Source organism: Melospiza melodia, chromosome 1, assembly GCF_035770615.1.
Source record: "Melospiza melodia melodia isolate bMelMel2 chromosome 1, bMelMel2.pri, whole genome shotgun sequence".
NCBI lineage: Eukaryota > Metazoa > Chordata > Aves > Passeriformes > Passerellidae > Melospiza > Melospiza melodia.
In genome coordinates this window covers 140,279,957-140,297,062 of record NC_086194.1, presented here as the reverse complement: position 1 = coordinate 140,297,062, position 17,106 = coordinate 140,279,957, and the positions used below count along the sequence as shown (strand labels likewise).

General features: G+C 40.5%; 1 protein-coding gene across 13 annotated transcripts in view; it reads right to left on the bottom strand.

The window, feature by feature from the left end:
• The window catches only part of SULF1 (sulfatase 1), a 128,636-nt gene that overhangs the window by 50,152 nt on the left and 61,378 nt on the right, over positions 1–17,106 (bottom strand). For 8 of the 13 annotated variants that reach the window (XM_063170025.1, XM_063170018.1, XM_063170011.1 and 5 more), the window contains 3 exons: positions 13,785–13,942; positions 13,236–13,470; positions 7,575–7,814 (listed from right to left, as the gene is read on the bottom strand). In XM_063170025.1, the coding sequence (XP_063026095.1) occupies positions 7,575–7,814; positions 13,236–13,407 (412 nt within the window). In that variant the 5' untranslated portion in view covers positions 13,408–13,470; positions 13,785–13,942. Of the gene's footprint in view, positions 1–7,574; positions 7,815–13,235; positions 13,471–13,775; positions 13,943–17,106 lie in introns of all 13 variants that reach the window. The other 5 variants (XM_063170059.1, XM_063170085.1, XM_063170076.1 and 2 more) reach the window with 4 other exon arrangements.

The window sequence follows — 17,106 nt, the reverse complement described above, 5'->3', positions numbered from 1 at the left end:
GTTCTGTGGACAGAACCCAACATAACTTCAGCTTCTGAATCATTCCAGTAAATTCCTCCTTGCTGTCTTCCAATTATGCAAGCCATAAATTCAAACCCTAGAAGTTTGATTTTTCCCTTCTGCTGGAAAATTGCAGAGGATTAGTGTATCACGTCACTGGAGCATAGAAAGCCAGCTCAGTATGCCAGCACTGCCTAGGAAATGAAATAAGCATTGTCCAAAAAATGTGGTGAGGAAACTGAGGCACCAAGATGTTAACCTTCAGCTAGACCCAAGTCACGCAGGAAGCCTGTGGCATCGCCAAGAATATAATTCAGATTTCACGGTTCCCAGTCTTGTAACTTAAACGCAGTAGAAAACCTCAGGTTTTCTACTTTTTCTCCAGTTTTGTGGGTCTTTCCCAGTTGCTGCCAGGTTTACCATTGCAACCAAAAAGATCATTAAGGATTTTATAACTCAGCAGTTGCAAAAGGCATTAGCCTATAACTTGATATAGCAATTGTTAGCCTGGGTGATGTCTTTAACAAAGCCTGTATTATGGGCCAAGCTGGTAGCACTTTCCAATATTGATGTTGTCTGACACTTCTCATTATAAGACCCTGTTTTCAGTTGCTTATAACTCTCTTATACTTGGACTTAAATTTTCCACACTGGATATCTGCCTTAGGCTGAATTTTTTGAAACTTTTTAGCCCAAACAGTGGCCATCTTTGAGAACCACAGTAATGGAAAAGGAATTAGGCTTAACATCTGAAAAAAATTATGTGAGATTTCATTTGATAGCACTTACATGCTCTGCACTGAGAGCAGGAGGTCTGTGAAAGGCATGATGGTCTCTCTGTCAAGGAGGCATCTATTAGAATCCTTTGAATAAAACCCTGCAATTTTCATGTGCTGGAGACCTGGACACCTCAGGATATTTATTGCCTGTCCACCTGTGAGTGGTGTCAGGAGGAGGGAGAAAGTTGATTGAAATGCAGAGGGCAGGAGGTGACCCAATAAGGACAAGCAGTCTGAGGAATGGCAGGAAATCCAGCAAAGGAGCTGAGGGGGGGGGAAGAAGCAGTGGGGGCTTGGGGCCCCAGGACTGGCAATGTCAACCAAGAACTGGGACAATGAGAGCAGAAAGAGAAAGAAGCTGATTGACAAGGCGGGTGAGAGAAGCAGATTTGCTGATCAGGCTGGAAAGGGAGATCGTTAATGGTAAGCAGTGGGAACAGGACATGTCTGTCAAGAACTGACTGGACCTGAGAGAGGAGGGAGGGAGAGAGGGAAAGAGGGATGGAGGGAATGACCTGAGGACAGACAGGGGACAGGGCTCAGGAGAGGCCAAGGTGATGACATGCAGGGCCAGAAAGCGGAGGAGTGGACACTGCACTGCCTAATGGGGTAGGACGGAGGGAGTCAGAGGAGCTTTTGGTCAGAGTCTCCACTCTGTGCAATGTCTGAAAGGACCCAGCAATGTCTGAAAGGGCTCCTGAGTCTCACTGGTTCCTGCCCTTCATAAGACATCTGGAACCTACAGCAGCATGCCCAGCCATATGTATGTGATAAAATCCCACTTTGCTTAGTTTCTCAACAAGTGAGCAGTGGAAGAGGGCAGATGGGATATGAAACCCCTGATCCTCGCTGATGTGGATGTTAGCACTGTGTCCTTTGATAGAACTAGTCTATCTTTTCAAATGGAGGAAATTTCACCCTCCATAAAGTGGTATGTTATGTAGTCAAGGAGTATAATTTGGCCATGCAAACAAGAGATGAAGTGGTTGCATAGAAATGTTCTACCCAGCTTTTCCTAAATTAGGCACTTGAATACATAAACTTGTTAAAAGTCCTTTAGTGTATGGTTTTCTGCATGATATTTAATAGCACAGAATTCTGCTTTAAGCATAAGTAGGCAGATACACTGTGGTTTTTGATGAGGTCCTGGACAGAAACCAAAAAAGTTTCACTTCACATGATACCATAGAACTAGAAAATCATGCATATCATTCTTTTGGCCTTTTTCCTCTTCTACATTTCACTTTCTGTGGACATTCAGCATATTTCACTTTCATTTATATATTTTTTCATAGACAGAAAGTGCAAATTATTCTGAAAATGTCAACATATTTTAATTATTTAAAATATTTACAGATTAAATTATGTTTGATGTTTCCCAGAATATTTTATACCAATTAAGAAAGAACCTGAAAACTCAAGAGTTCTCTCTCTCCTTATTTTCACTTTAGAAATAATCTGAAAACCAAGACTTATTCCCTGCTCACTCATTCCCAGCCCTGTATCATATTGTGCCACCCTCTCTGCTCTGAAAGGGTGCATGAGGCAGGATACAAATTAGGTCAGTGAAATGATGCAGATTAAAAATAGCAAGTGCTGGCAGTGATTTGTACTGCAAGGCTGTGAACAGGAAACACACTGGCTTTGCCTCCAGAGGAAACTCATTGTCTGCCCACACCTTCAGGAGGCATAGCTTTTGCTCTCTTTATGAAAGATTAACATGTCCCTGTGTGTCAGAAGGGAATGGTGCACAGTTTAAATGCTCCTTAGCTTTCAGCTTCCTGTCATCTCAGTGCTTTATTAGTTCTTTGTTCATTACACTAAGAAATGTACCCATAAGTGACAGATGTCAATGGGCACACTGACATGTGCTGTTGAACACATTAGCCAGTTGTCAACCAAGTGACCATTTCTGCTCATCACTGCAGAGAAGTCTGTGACTAATGTCAAAACATGCCAGACAGGGGCATCTTGGTGTCACTTCTTGAGTTTGGAGTTTTACAAATGAAGCCATTTAGGAATGAACATTTGAGCTGCTTAACTTTGCATGTTACCAATTTTGTCCCACGAATGACATCAGAGCACTCCCATGCATGTAACTTGAATGTTATTCTAACCAGTAGATACATCTGAGCAAGAGATAAAATCCTGGGAAATACATCTTCCCAAAGACAATTCCAGAAAGTGCAAGCAAATAATTGCCTAATTTGGTGGTCCCTGTTCTTTCAGGTGGGATTCCATGAAGGCAGAGCCTGGTGCTGTGTTTGGCATGGTGCTGTGAGACTGTCAGCAGCTGCTGAGCCAAGGCAGAGTCCTGCTCCCTCCTGCCCAGTTACCCTGGCTATGAAGGGCTAAGAGGAGAGAGGATTAGAGAGTACTAATTCTACAAAGTAACATCAAGCAGAGAGGGTTTAGAGTGTGTAGGTGTGTTAAGACAGGGTAAGAATTTTAAACTTATACTTCTTTTCATGTTTGCAAAGGGATGAAACTTCAGCTGGTAAAAATGTAAAATCCTGCAGTATGCAAAGTATGACCCACTACTTAAAAAGAAAATCTTCAATTTATTTATATCTTCTGAATGTTGGTTGTTCTCATGTGATGGTTTGTCTTCTGAAATACCAAGATTATGCTTGGCTGCTGCTCAATTATTAAGATGTAGCACAATCCCCCTTTCCTACTAATGAAGCCAAGGTTGCACTTCTGGGATTTTCCTCTGTGTTTGTGTAGGTGGATGACAAAGGGAACCAGCTACAGCAAAGGGCACATCTGAGAGGCAAGACTAGGTGCTGTAGGACTGGGACAGAGCAGTAGAAGCTAAAGAAATTATGAGACTCTAAGAACTGCAAATGACCAGCCAATACTTTGGAAAGCACAAAGCAAAATCTCTAACTCCTGCAGTCAATAAATTTATGAATTAAACTTCTAAATCTAAATAGCTGAAGGAGTATATACTGATGTTAAAACCTATGAGATGAAAGAAAACTTCTCAAACATTTCTCGCAATTTCTAAAAAATTTGAAAGTGAGGGACCCTTTCTCCTCTCCAGTGTGACTGCCTGGATCCTATGTAATTAAAACAAATGTCATCACTGAAACTCTCCAGAGCTGCTTTGTTTTCTCTTTCTACCTCTTTACTGTGTGCCTTCCCTGCTATGTCCTACAAACTCAAATTTAATATTAGCAGTTTTGTGGACAATCAAGAAGCTGTGCAGTTGGTTCATTGCTGCATTAACATACAGCTTGTGAATAAGGGAAACTGTAAACATTGAAACATCCTTAATAGTTTTGGAAAATTATAATTAGAAGCAAAAGTGGTTTTGGTTTGGCAGTGTTATTTCTGAATATTGTCTGCCCTGCTACTGCCCAGTATTGTTTCTGAATGCTGCCTGCCTTGCTAGTGTCCAGCCCAGTGCCTGCCTATGATTTAGCACTGACATACAATCTTCAAAAAGGGACATTTCCATGAAATGCAATGTTGCCCTTAGGTCACATAAGAGCAGAATAATAAAACAGAAAAAGGAAAGAAAAAACCATTCTGTCCTCTGCCAGGTTTCCCCAGTGGGCTCTAATTATAACTGCAGTTTATTAGAGCACGTTTCAGACCTCACTTTAAAGGGCCTGCTGTGCTTGTGTGGAGTCCTCGTGGCTTCAGCAGAACTCCCCTCATAACAGCCTGCCCACATGTGATCAATTGCAATAGAGGGGGCTCAGAAAGGGCTGCTGCAGGTTTAGACAATGGATGTTTTATAGATATGGAAAACTGTTTGGAGCAAACAGAAGAGAGGACATTATAGAAATGCTCTCCCACCCCTGTATTGCCATTGCTATGTATTAATTTGATCCTATGCAAAAAAATACAAAATTATCATTATTACAGAGTACCAGGTTGGAAGTATTGTACATTGTCTCATTCAGCCTGGAGCTCTCTGGCCAGGTGCCTTATCAGGACTGTCACCAAACTGTGACTGGCCTCAGTCATTCACTTCTCTTTGTGTGTCTCAGTTTCCCATTGAAGAGGTTATTGATTTACTGTCAAAACACGTAGAAATGCACAGGGTAAGTATCTATAACATCTGCAACCTCTATCCAGAGTTTCCTCATTTTCACTCCCAATTATTCTTGACTCCCAGGTATTTTTGAGTCATTATAATTTTACTCAACTTTCTAGCTGTGAAGTGTAGATTATTACTTGGCTAGCAGACTTTTGGTGACTTTTTAATAAGGCAACACTATCCTTGAGAAATGTATTATAAGATCTGCTGTTAATTAAGCTACCACCTCAAAAAATAATTGCGGCTTAATTAGAAGGTAGCCTCATCTTACAAGGAATAAAAAGATAAATCTTTGCAGCCATAGTATTGTAGGATTGAACAATGTACCTCTGTTAGAATTGAAGATTCATGCAGATATTTCCATTTGTTTCCCTTTTCTACTCTTTTCTGCCCTTTGTTAAAACTCACCTATCCTGACAGTTTTAGGACTGATCTGTTTGCCTGCCTTTGAAAAAGTACTTTTTTCCAGTTCCTCTCCTTTTGACCCCTTTTCCCTTTCTATGTAATAGGGTCAAGTCTGCATTTAGTAAGCATCTCCACATGTCTTCCTAACACAAGGCAGTGCAGGAGATATGCTCAAAGCTGTGTTTACCCTCAGAGGGGCAGAAAGGGCTAGTGACAGAGCTGTCCTGTTTATCTGTGAAACATTTAGATGTGCAAAGCGTAGATGACAAACCAATAGGATACTGATTTTTTTAAGAACACTAAAGCCAGGTCCCACACGAAGCAGCCATACATCAAGCAGAAAGGATTTCTGAGATGTAAGCCATGAGATAAAGCTTATATTTGAGGTCAAATTCAGCACCTTTTCTAACAGTGATGGTCAATTCACTCTTCCTTCCTTTTCTCCTCCAAAGCCTTGATGCTGACCCCTACCCAGGCTTAGCATGCTGTACTCAGATGGCAACTTCACTGAGACCAGCTTAATAGAGACTGAAGTACCATTCAGCTCATATGTCAGAGCCAACACCAAGCCCAAAAAAGTTAAGGATATGTCTGGTTTTGTTTTCAATCCAGGAAGCAGAAGTTCTCCAGAGCTAGAGATACAGAGACAGAATTAAAAAGAGTGAACTGTCTGTGTGGTGAACAAAAGATAGCACAGAGGCAGATAAACTCGAGGCATTGGATGTAGCAGCTTTAAGAGATTTAGGACTAGCAGACAGCATGGAGACATTTGCCAGCTCTGTATTTTGAAAGCAATCCCTTCTTGTGCCTAAGCCGCCGATAGAAACAAGTTTCTTTGCTGCCAGTTACATTGTAAGGAAGGCAGCTGGCAGGAGATCTGTGCTCCTTGCTCTCTAAAGGGGACTCTTTGTAGCTGAATGACACTTCTGGACAAATTGCACTCTGACGACCTCACACAACTGCGGTACCTTGAGGAGGGGAAGCCAGGCTGGAGCCTAACGTGTCTACAGCTTCAATCTTTGGGCATAGGTGATGCAGAAATGAATTGAGTTTTACATCAAGCTGAAGCACAGACGAGAGGAATAAGAAGAGCTCTTTGTAGACAGGAAAGGGATCTCCTGACTATGGAAAACCACCAGGAATTTACAAGAAAACTATCAAATCTTATTGGTTCTCAGAAGAACAATCCTTTAAAGGTAGGTTTCTACTCCTTTTCAGAAAATGCAAATGAAATATCACCCCACGGCAAAGGTTAAATTATACTATTCACCTTGTTTTGCTCCCATGACAGTCCCTCCACTCCTGTGAGGTCCTTGGCACCAGTTCCCAGCCTGGCCCTGACATCTCCTTCCATAACTGCTAGCAGCTGTCCACAAGCAGGACGTAATACTGACCATAATCACGCCTGGAACTGCCAGTTCAGACCCACAATGCCACTAAAATGCACCTCTTTCACTGTAGGTGTAACTGCCCAACAGCTTATTTCCCACCTGGGACATCCAAATGTGAAAATATGCTGCTTCACTACCAGTGGGTTTCTTCACCTGGCTGCTACTGCAGATGTGGAACCGCAGGCAGTACTACCCTCCCTCTCCATAGTATTCAAACTCTGCCCTGCACAGCCAGGTTGGGACAACAGTTGCTCCTCTTGTGGTTTAACCCCAGTCAGCATCTAAGTACCACTCAGTGGCTCTCTCACTCCCCACAATGGGATGAGGAGGAGAAAAGGAAATAAGGTAAAATCCACAGCTTGAGAAAAGAACAGTTTAGCAATTTAAATTAAATGTAGTAATAATAATAATAATAATAATAATAATAATAATAATAATAATAATAATAATAATAGTAGGAAACAAAAAACGAAGAGAGAGAAATAAACCCCACAAAAAACTCCCAAACCCCCAAGTAATACACAATAGAATTGTTCATTCCTCATTTACCAATATCCAACCAGTTTCTAAGCAGCATCCTCTAGCCAATTTTTCCCCAGTTTGTGTACTGAGGCTGATGCCTTATGGTATGGAATATCCCACTGGCTGGTTTAGATCAGCTGTGTCCCCTCCCAAATTCTTGTGCCCTTCCAGCTTTCTTGGTGTCAGGGCATGAGACACTAAAAAGTTCTGACTTAGAATATGTGCTACTTAGCAGCAACTAAAAACTTTGTTGTCTTATCAAGATTATTCTCATGCTAAATCCAAAACACAAGACTACAGCATCTACTAGGCAGAAAATGAACTCCACCACAGCCAAGAACAGCCAATCATTTCAGGCAGTGACTTAAAAGCAATTGCTGAATATGCCATCTTCACGTTAAAGGAAGAATTTGCTTTGTCTCTTACCTGTTCTGTACCCAGTGTTATTGAGGTACACAGCGAAGGTGCGAGGCTCGTGAGTAGCCTGCCATGAGGGGGAAGAGCAGTTTTCATTGTTGGTGTAGATGTTGTGGTTGTGCACATACTTCCCAGTCAGCATGGAGGAGCGAGATGGGCAGCACATGGGGGTGGTCACAAAGGCATTGATGAAAGAGGCCCCTCCATTCTCCATAATCCTCCTGGTTTTATTCATCACTTGCAAGGACCCTGCAATAAGAGGTACTGATCACCACTGTGCTGTAAAAGACAGTTTGAATATATTGGCTGTTATTATGCTGATAAAAATAAAGTGTCGGTGATTACCTTGCCTCTGAACATCAGTGTGCTTCACTCTGCAGCTTTGTTAATTTTAGGAGAAAACACCACATTTTTACTATACCAACAAAAATACTTTTAAGGATTCCAGAAAGATGGAATTAATTTTTTCCTAAGACTTCAAAACAAAGTTAAAATATGGACTAATCTAGAAATAGTGTCAAAGCTGTAACAAATTTAGAGGTCAATAGTTTTTCAAATGCAGCTGTAGAAGAGCAATATGCTATACAGCCTGATTTATTAGTCAATATGCTAGTAAAATACATAAAATACTGAGATCACCAATGAAAATGTTAATACTCTTTCCATTTTATGAGATGACAGAAGAAAGAGAGAAATAGAGAGAGGAAGGGAGTAAAGGAGGGAGTGAGAGACAGAAGAAGTAAGGAGAGAATTCAGTAGCAATTTTTCTAATGGAAAGTTTCTGTGGACACAAGATCAGCATGTCTGATTCTGATACTAAAGCACTGTGCTCAAAATAATGTATCATGTAAAAATGTATGCAAAATGCAGTGCCTTTCTCAAGAAATTGCATTGATACTGTTTAAAGAACAAAGACATTTTTTGCATCCTTCAAAGCATCTTCATGAACTGCAAGGTGAGACAGGCAGGGCTTACAGATTTCTGATTGCAGAAAGGCTGAGCAGCCCTGGATAGAGTCTGTCAGTATTTGCTGACAGCTGTCAAAGTTTGTTCTTTATGTTATTCAACAGAGCAGAGATTGAAGGTTGGAGGTGAACTGTGGATATGTCAGTATGTGCCTAGGAAACAAGTCTGTGAATTGCAGTACTTGCACAATGTTGGTGGTAGAAAAAGATTTATGGAATTTTATTTCCCTTTTTTTTCTTTGGTTTTTGCACAGTTGACTGTCCTTTACGTTTAAATCTGTTGGTTCCTCTGATACAACAAGAATTTTTCTTGATGGTTTTATGTTGCTTAAAAATCAATTAAAAACGTTCTAAAGCAATTGCAAACCTGCCTGTAAAACCATAAAACTTCCAAGGAGACTCAACTTTAGATGTTAGCAGTAAAATCTTAATAATTATCTTTTAGTTAAAGTTAAGAATGATCTGTTTTGGTTTTGGGCCAACGAGTCAGTGCTGAATATGAAGACTTTTGTGTAAAAAAATTGTTAAACAAAGGGAAGGGGCAGTGGGGTCTTCAACATTTCATTTTAAATGCCAGGGTCTCTGTCCTTAATGATACATTTAATACTGTGTAGGAAAGTCACCTTTGGACTCTTTGTCTTTCATAGCCCTTATTTTCTAAATGCAGAATATCTGCATTTGTGCTTTCCTGAACCCCATGTGCTTAGGGATATAGAAAAGAAGAAGAGTAACTGAGAGGTCCCTGAACACAAAAGGTCTCCATTTACATGAGTCGGAGCATTTCACTGAATTGTTAAGTAAAAGACAAATGAGAAATCATCCTCATTCTACATGCTTTTATCTTGGACCTCAGGCTGACTTTTTAGTTTTTGTTTTGTTTTGTTTTGTTTTCACCAGAGCTCTTCCACTTTTGAAAAGTCACAGTTTTTTCCTGAGAACTCAGCTGTAAAGTGCATGGAGGTGCTTGGACAAAAGTGGGCTATTCAGGTACCCTAATGCACAGTAACTGCAGCAGAGCTGATCTGCACTTTCCTGCCTCCATGTATTATAAATGAGTAGCTGTTAGAGTGCTTCCTCATTCCTCCAGCTGGTCAGCCCTCTGCTCTTGCAAACATGCTGTTTATGACTAAGTTTTCCCTCCAGGTATGCACTTACTGACACTGATAATAGATTGAGGCCCTCTGGAAATTCTGGAACAGGCACTTCAAAGCAGGTGAGACTTCCTCATTTGGAAAACAAAACACAAGCAGGAGATAAAACTTGCTGATATAAGTTATAATCCTTTGCTGTCTGTGGCTCTCCTCACAGCTTGTGTTTTTTACCATCTGGCCCACAGTCTTCAGGGCACACTGTCTGTCAGCAGGACACTCACGCTCTACATGACCGGTTGGGGAGCACCTGAGGGCAACAGGATAACTGGGAATGGCCACATTGGACACAAAAGTTAGTGAGTTTTGTCAGACAAGAAGTTCAGTGTCACTTCTCAGTCTACTCTCACGCCTCAAGAAATATGTTTGGCAACCAAGGTATCGGGTCTTTAAAGTTGTTATGGATTTTCATCACAGGTGGGCATCTCTACAAAGGGACATCTAGGAGCTACCCTGTCTTTATAGGGGTTGTATGCAAGGCCCCAGGAATGTAATGGACTTTTTCAGATCTCAGCACACATCCCCATTGTTTTGGCTTATGCTTTTTAGTGCTCTAGTTCTAGGGAAGATGGAAAGCACACCAGGCAAATTATGCCTGATGTGATGTATTTAGATGATGCTGTGATCTCTTTAGCCAGTGCTCTATTCAGTAGCTGGTTTATATAGATTTCACTGGGTGGTGCATTTGGCTGTAAAAAAGGGTCAAACCCACTGTAATACCAAGATACTGATTAGTTTTTACTCCTTTCTGACATTATGCAAGATATGTTTTACAGTGAGGACTATAAGAGTGATCCGGGTGCCATATTTGGAGGTACTGACGTGTGCACATAACAGAGAATTGGGAGGACAGGGGAAGAGACCAAAAAGCAAGCAGAATGTTGGCCTAAAGAGGATATGGGCCTGACCCCAGTGGGAGCTGGGCCACTGCCCTGAAGAGCCACAGCATGTTGTCTGCAGGAGGGAAGAAGTTCTGGGCTCTGGGAGCTGGAGCTTTGCCTTGAGCAAGATGCCCCTTCATTGGACAGAGTCCTCCACCCTCAGGATCTTGGTAGGGTAAAGACAGTGCACAGTGGCACAATTTAAGCAGTAAAATACCAAGTATTTGCTGAGTTTCTTCAAGAGCTGTGGGCCAGGCTGCTTCACACAGCTAAAGGTGCAATCCACCAGCTGATCTAGAATATCCTTTCTCCTTGCATAGATAGGAAGTGACTGAAGTTGTGGGGCAATTTGTTGGTTTTATCTAATAAAGTGAATGAGACAGCAACTCTGCTGAATTTCTTTGCTCTCAAAATGCAAAACTCAGGGAGATGGTGCAGATCAATAGGAAGATATGCATACCTCTATGGCTTGAGCACTAACTAAATGCAAACTCCCTGCCTCTTGCAAATTTTATTTTGGATGACTCCTCTATATATCAGTTGCACTCAGCCAGATGAATATTGTGGTTCAATGATTATACAAGCTCTGGAGACAAATCCTTCCCTATTGAAGTCTATAATGCACCTTATATGCTTTTATGTTAAAGCATTCATTTAGAATAGCTTTCAGAAATGTTCGTGCTGGGAATACAATTGCAAATAATCCATATTCAGTGACTTTCAGTCTTGTGATTTTTGGATACCAATGCCTAAGTTTAATTCTGTTTGTGGCAGAAAGTGTTACTTCCCACTGACCTTTGAGAAATTTAAGACTTTTCTCAGGAATCAATGAAGAGCAAGAGGAAAATTCACACATGGAAAACAGTTTGGCTTTATTTTTCAAATAAGCAGAATGATTTATTAGCAGAAGTGCGAATAATGCAGTACAGTAAATCTTGGGGCTGAATGCTGTTTCCTGTGAAATGATCTATGAAAAGGGGAAACCTGTGTGTTCATTCAAGGCAGTGGGAATGCACACACACCCAGGCTATTGCTCAGCTGCCTGCTAATAGGAGCCAGAGTGCCCTGTGAGCATTCAGAGCAGCTTTCAAAGAGAAGAGCTCCGCAGGATGAACAAAGTGACTCGCCACATCCTTCCTCCTTTTCCACCACTCACAAACCTTCTCACAAGACTGAGGACAGCAAGTTGGTAATGCTGTGTTCAGAGATCTACGTCTGCTGACCTACCTTCCCCAGTGCCCTGAGTGCCCAGAGGAGAGAGTACGATCTTTCAGACCACAAAAAGGAAAACTTGACTTGACCCTTTTAACAAAATTTTTCAGAACAACACCAAGATGAAATGCACTCCCATCGTAAGAGCTGTATTTTAGACCAAAAATAGAACTGGGAACAGCTATTCAATATGCAGCACGGCTAAACAGAGCAGAGGTTTGAAAGAGTGAAAATAAATAATAAAAAAAAATATAAGAATTGCTCAGATATAAAGGCCTGTGTCTGGAGCTCTGCTGCATAAAAGCAGCAACCCTCAGTCATGAAATATAGTTTATTAATTATCTTCTCAGAACCCTGAAGGACTATGAAATTATTATTGTATCATGGCAAATGAAAAAATGCTAGCAACCAAAGAACTGCTTTTAGATACAGAACATATTTTGTCTACAATCTTCTGTCTGAAGTTATGTGATTTTAGAACAAATGAAGTTTTCTGGAATGAGGCATTTTTTATTTTTCAACATCTTATGGCGTTTTGTCTAGAAATTCACTATACTTCTATTAAAAATATGTCTCTCATAAAAAAAAAAAAACAAAAAAAAAAAACCAACCAAAGAATGCAAGATTTCATTTCAACTTAATTTGCCATTTTTTCACCTTTTTGATCTCACAACCCAAAATATTTGCTTGGGGGTAACCTAAAATGATTCTCTTTCTCTCCTTGATTTTTCATTTTGGGCAGTGAACCAAAAAATCAGTTATATGCATAACTACCATTAATATCTTTCTAACTTACTTAATGGAAAACATTCAAAGGCCTCCTGGAACATCATCTAAGTGTTTTAACTTTTTCCACCCTAAGAAAAATATGTGAAAATCACTGACTGGTATGTGCTCAGATATTTAGTATACTTATGAAAGCAAAACTACCATGTTTTTATACATACAGCATAGTACTTAAAGCAGATGGATTTTAAACACTTCAGTAATTCATACAAATATTAAGATTACTAAATCCTGAAACTAGACCAGTTTGTCTTTGTGGATAAGTATCCACATCCCTGTCACAAATATGTGGAGATACAGACACCTATACAGGGCTGAGGGAAATGCTGGCCTCATAAGACTCCAATTTCTGAATGCTACAAAAAGTCATAGAGTGAAAAAAGGCTTTTGATGCAAGTTTTTTACACATATGTCCTTGCATGCATTATTAAATAATTTTGTTGTGCTGATTAAAGCTTTGTATGGTGGATTTTGATAAGCATATATATCCTAAAGTCTATAATTAAATGTGATGAATGCCATTAAATAATACTGTTAACTCATTTTCCAAACTTGCCCCACATTCTGATACTATTCCAGGACCATCAACGTCCCTGAATTTAAATTTCTTTTCTGCTTGGCATAAACTACTGAAAGACACATGACAAAATGTAGTAGCAAACAACAATTATTTCTCACCTAGCTCCACATCTTGATCATCTGTGAGTACAAGGATGATATTTGGTCTGATATTCTTTCGCTCCTGCTGCACACGTCCTCTGAACCTCGGGGACTTGATGGTGGAACAGCGACTTGTTAGCATTTCAGTACTGAGCACTGCCAACATGAGTGCAAACCAAGAAGGCTTCATAGTAGTTCCAGTATTTCAATGAAAAGACTGACCCAGAAGTTCCTGAACTTTAGTTTTCAAGACCTGTAGAGAGGAAGAGAGATTCTGTTCAAGCAATAAATAAACTTCCAGTCATACATTGAAAGGATGGCACTTAGGGAAGTCAAGCCTGACACATACCATTTAACATGATTATAAGCTATATTGTTGAATGAGAGCTTTATTCTGTCATTTTCTAAGAATAAACTCGGTCATTCTGCAACTATACTCTCTCAAATAATTTTTGCTTGAAGTCATGCCTGTATTTTGTATAGACATGACTTCTGGTAAATTCCCCACAGTGCTCCTTCTACACCCCACGCTTCTTTTTATGCAGCTTGGTTCCTTACATTCAGTACCTGGGCGCAGTAAAAAATTGCTGGGATGCAGACGTGTTCAGAACATCTGTAGGAGGAGCCCTGGGAGAAGGAGAAAGCAGAAGGTTTGTCAGAGACCTCAGTACTGTGGCTGTGCTTCAAAGTCTCCAGAACTGTTTCTTACAGCTTCTTTCTCTGTCCTGAAAGAAAAGAGTAGAAAAAAATTGCATTCTCCATGACTCCCCTGCTTAATTTAATATCATACCTATGCAGGGGTTGGATGGCACCTTGGCTGCTAGGGATAAAGAACATGTATCTCACATCATCAGACAGGTGCTTTCCCAATATTTATAGTCAGATTTATAGTGAGATTCTGAGAACAAGCATTAATTCCAGCATGTCACACCTGGCAAGCACTGACGCTGTTTTAGGTTAACCCACCTGCATGAGAGACTAAACCCTTAAAAAGCAGAGGGGAGAGCATGGCTGTCATTTGCAATCTGCATGGGATCACTGTGTGAAAAGTCATCTTCCCACTGCCAAGAAGGCTCATATTAAATGACGGTCCATATGATCTTACCCAGCATTGTGAAAGAGCACAAGCGTCCCTCAATCAATCAGCGCCAGAGCTGAGCGCCTCATCCATAATGCACAGCAGCTCTGCCACGGCCTCGTCCTTGATACTGCGCTTCCAGACTTGTCTCAGCGCCTTATCAGAGCCCCCTCTCCGTGCCTGTCAGTCAAACAGCCTTGCTTTTGTGAGACCTGCTGCAAGCACAGAGGCTTGGCTTTGCTGCAGCACATTTAAACCAGTGACTGAAAATGACTGATTGGTCTGGAGAGGAAGGGGTAGCCACTTACACTTTGACATTTTTGGCATTACTGACTGAAGCTCTGCAAAACCCGTCTGTAACACAAGGGAAGGGAGGGAATATCTGGGGGCAAAAAGGAAAGGGGTGGGAAAGAAACCACGGAGTCATGCCTGTTCCCTCCAGGGTATTGACCTGCCACATACATTTCTTCTGGTTTTATTCTGGGACTCTGGATAAAAGCACGGTGATATTGGTCAATTAAAAAAAACCTCACAAAACCACCCAAGCCCAAGAACAATCAAGAAGTTTGCCCAAGGGGAACACCGCATGGGAACTGGGGTGCGCCTTACATAATTAGACTGGAGCATAAATCACGAGATCTGTGCGCCCACACCTGAGACTTCAGACATGCAACATGAGCCACAAACAGATTAATAAACAGAAATAATGAGAGCGACACAGAAGACAAAAAGGGGCCTCCAATCACTCACCTAAAAATGCGTTAATAGGGAGATGCTCTAAATTTCAGGGGAAGAAGCCACAGCAGAGGGAGGGGATGGGACTTGGTGCTGGACTGCTAGAAAAAGGATCATGTTCTTGTTTCCACATACACCTTTTATTTTAAGCTTCGCAAGCTAAACAGTTTCATGCTCCTCACTCTGGCAGGCTGTAATTACACCAGAAGAGTGTGAACGTCTTTAAAAGGAAAAACCAAGTGTCTGTGGCAGAGAAATCTTGTCTTTCATTGTCTCTGCACCAACCAACACTCCAGCCTTCCGCTAACATTACAGCACTGCAAAGTCAATACAGAGGATCGCCATTGAACAGCAAATGCCATTTTAGTGATTACACAACATTCAGATAAATAACTGGAAGTCTGTACTTAGCCTGCATGGGCTTTTAAAAATAGTTCAATTTCCATGTATATGCTCTTAAGTCACATAAAATCTGACAAGAGCCCCAAAGACCGGGGTTACCAGGGAAGTCAGCTTTCTTCTGACACACACCAGATACATGCTCTTGGTGCAAAAGCAGAAATACGATGTCTCTAGATGTCTGATCTTTAAATAGCGAAACTTTGACTCACATCACAAAGCACGAATGGCTATATGAAGTGAGGCTCAATGTTTAGTTTCTTACCTCAGTTGTACAGCAAACTTTTTCAGACAATGTTGACCCAAAAGGTGCAGTCATCTTGACTGCACTGAGCAAACATTGGCACCAATGTGTTTGAATATCCCCCACCATACAAAACTGCAAGCTCCTGACAATTACACCTCAGCACTAATAAAATTTATGCTAATCCAAATGGACATTAACGAGTATTCTTCATTTCAACCTGTCTGGTCTGTATTAGTATTTAAAAAATTCCTTTCCTCTAGCATGTTTGAGGCACCTTAGGCAAGTCTTTGCTAGAAATAAGAGTATGAAAGTTTCTCTTCCTGCTCTAACATTTTTATTCTTGATGGATAAAGGAAAATATCAGGACATATTTATACATATAAAATTAATTTTCTAAGTTTCATTGAATGGTTCTTATACAAGAGCACAGTAATGCCATATTTTGTTGCTCATCTTTCAGTTTTGCGTATGGTAAATCTTTATTAAAAGGTGTTCTTTGACAACTAGTCCTTTTACAGCCTGTTTCCCAGTCCTAGAAGGAGATGAAGTAAAGAAAATTGTCAAAATACATGGTTAATAGGGAAGACAAGGCTGCAGTGTTTTTGTCAGATACTGGCTGGTAGCATGTAAATGCCCCTGCAGATACTGCAATTTGTCTTAAGAAACAGACAAAAATAGAAGAAATGCTAAAAAAGAACTTTTCAAAGTAACATGGGGAAGCAAACTGTATTTTTTTGTGTTAAGAAATCAAGATGGTACTGCAAAATGCTTTTTTTTTCTAGACAAATAAACAAGTGCTGATCTAACTTCTATATGGGAATTTTACAGTATATTTTTCTTATAGAAGATACCTATGATAACCAAATTGCAGTTAGTAAATAAATGAAACCAGAAGAATCCAAATAATTTTTTTCCCCCACAGGAGCAGAAATACATAGTTTGCAATCACCTTTCAAGGAATAAAAGAACTTGCATCTTTAGTTGTTTCTATGCAGCTAGTATTATAACATGCAGTTCAGGGACTTGTTGGCGTGGAGAATTAATTACCCATGAAACTTGAATTACACTGGCAGAGCACTGCAAAGAAAGGCTACAGTGCCACTTTCTGTGGTGTGGCATAAAAAGGCATGAGGACTTTATTTCAAGGTCTTGTAAGAGAGTATCTTTCAGTGATTTAGAAGAAAAGCAAAAGGCAGAACAGTATCTTTTGAAAGTCTGTAGACTTGTTACTCATTTTGATCCAGAACAGTTCAAGATTTTTCACGGCATTGACTGAAAGTGCTTAGTTTGGAACACAGCAAAAGGCAGCCAGTATTCAAAAAAGATCATTTGTCACTTTGTTCTTATGTCCACATTTTCAGTCAGTTCACTTAAATTGCCATTTTGTGTTTGGCCAATAAAATCTATCCAGAGTCATGCACTTTGTTTAT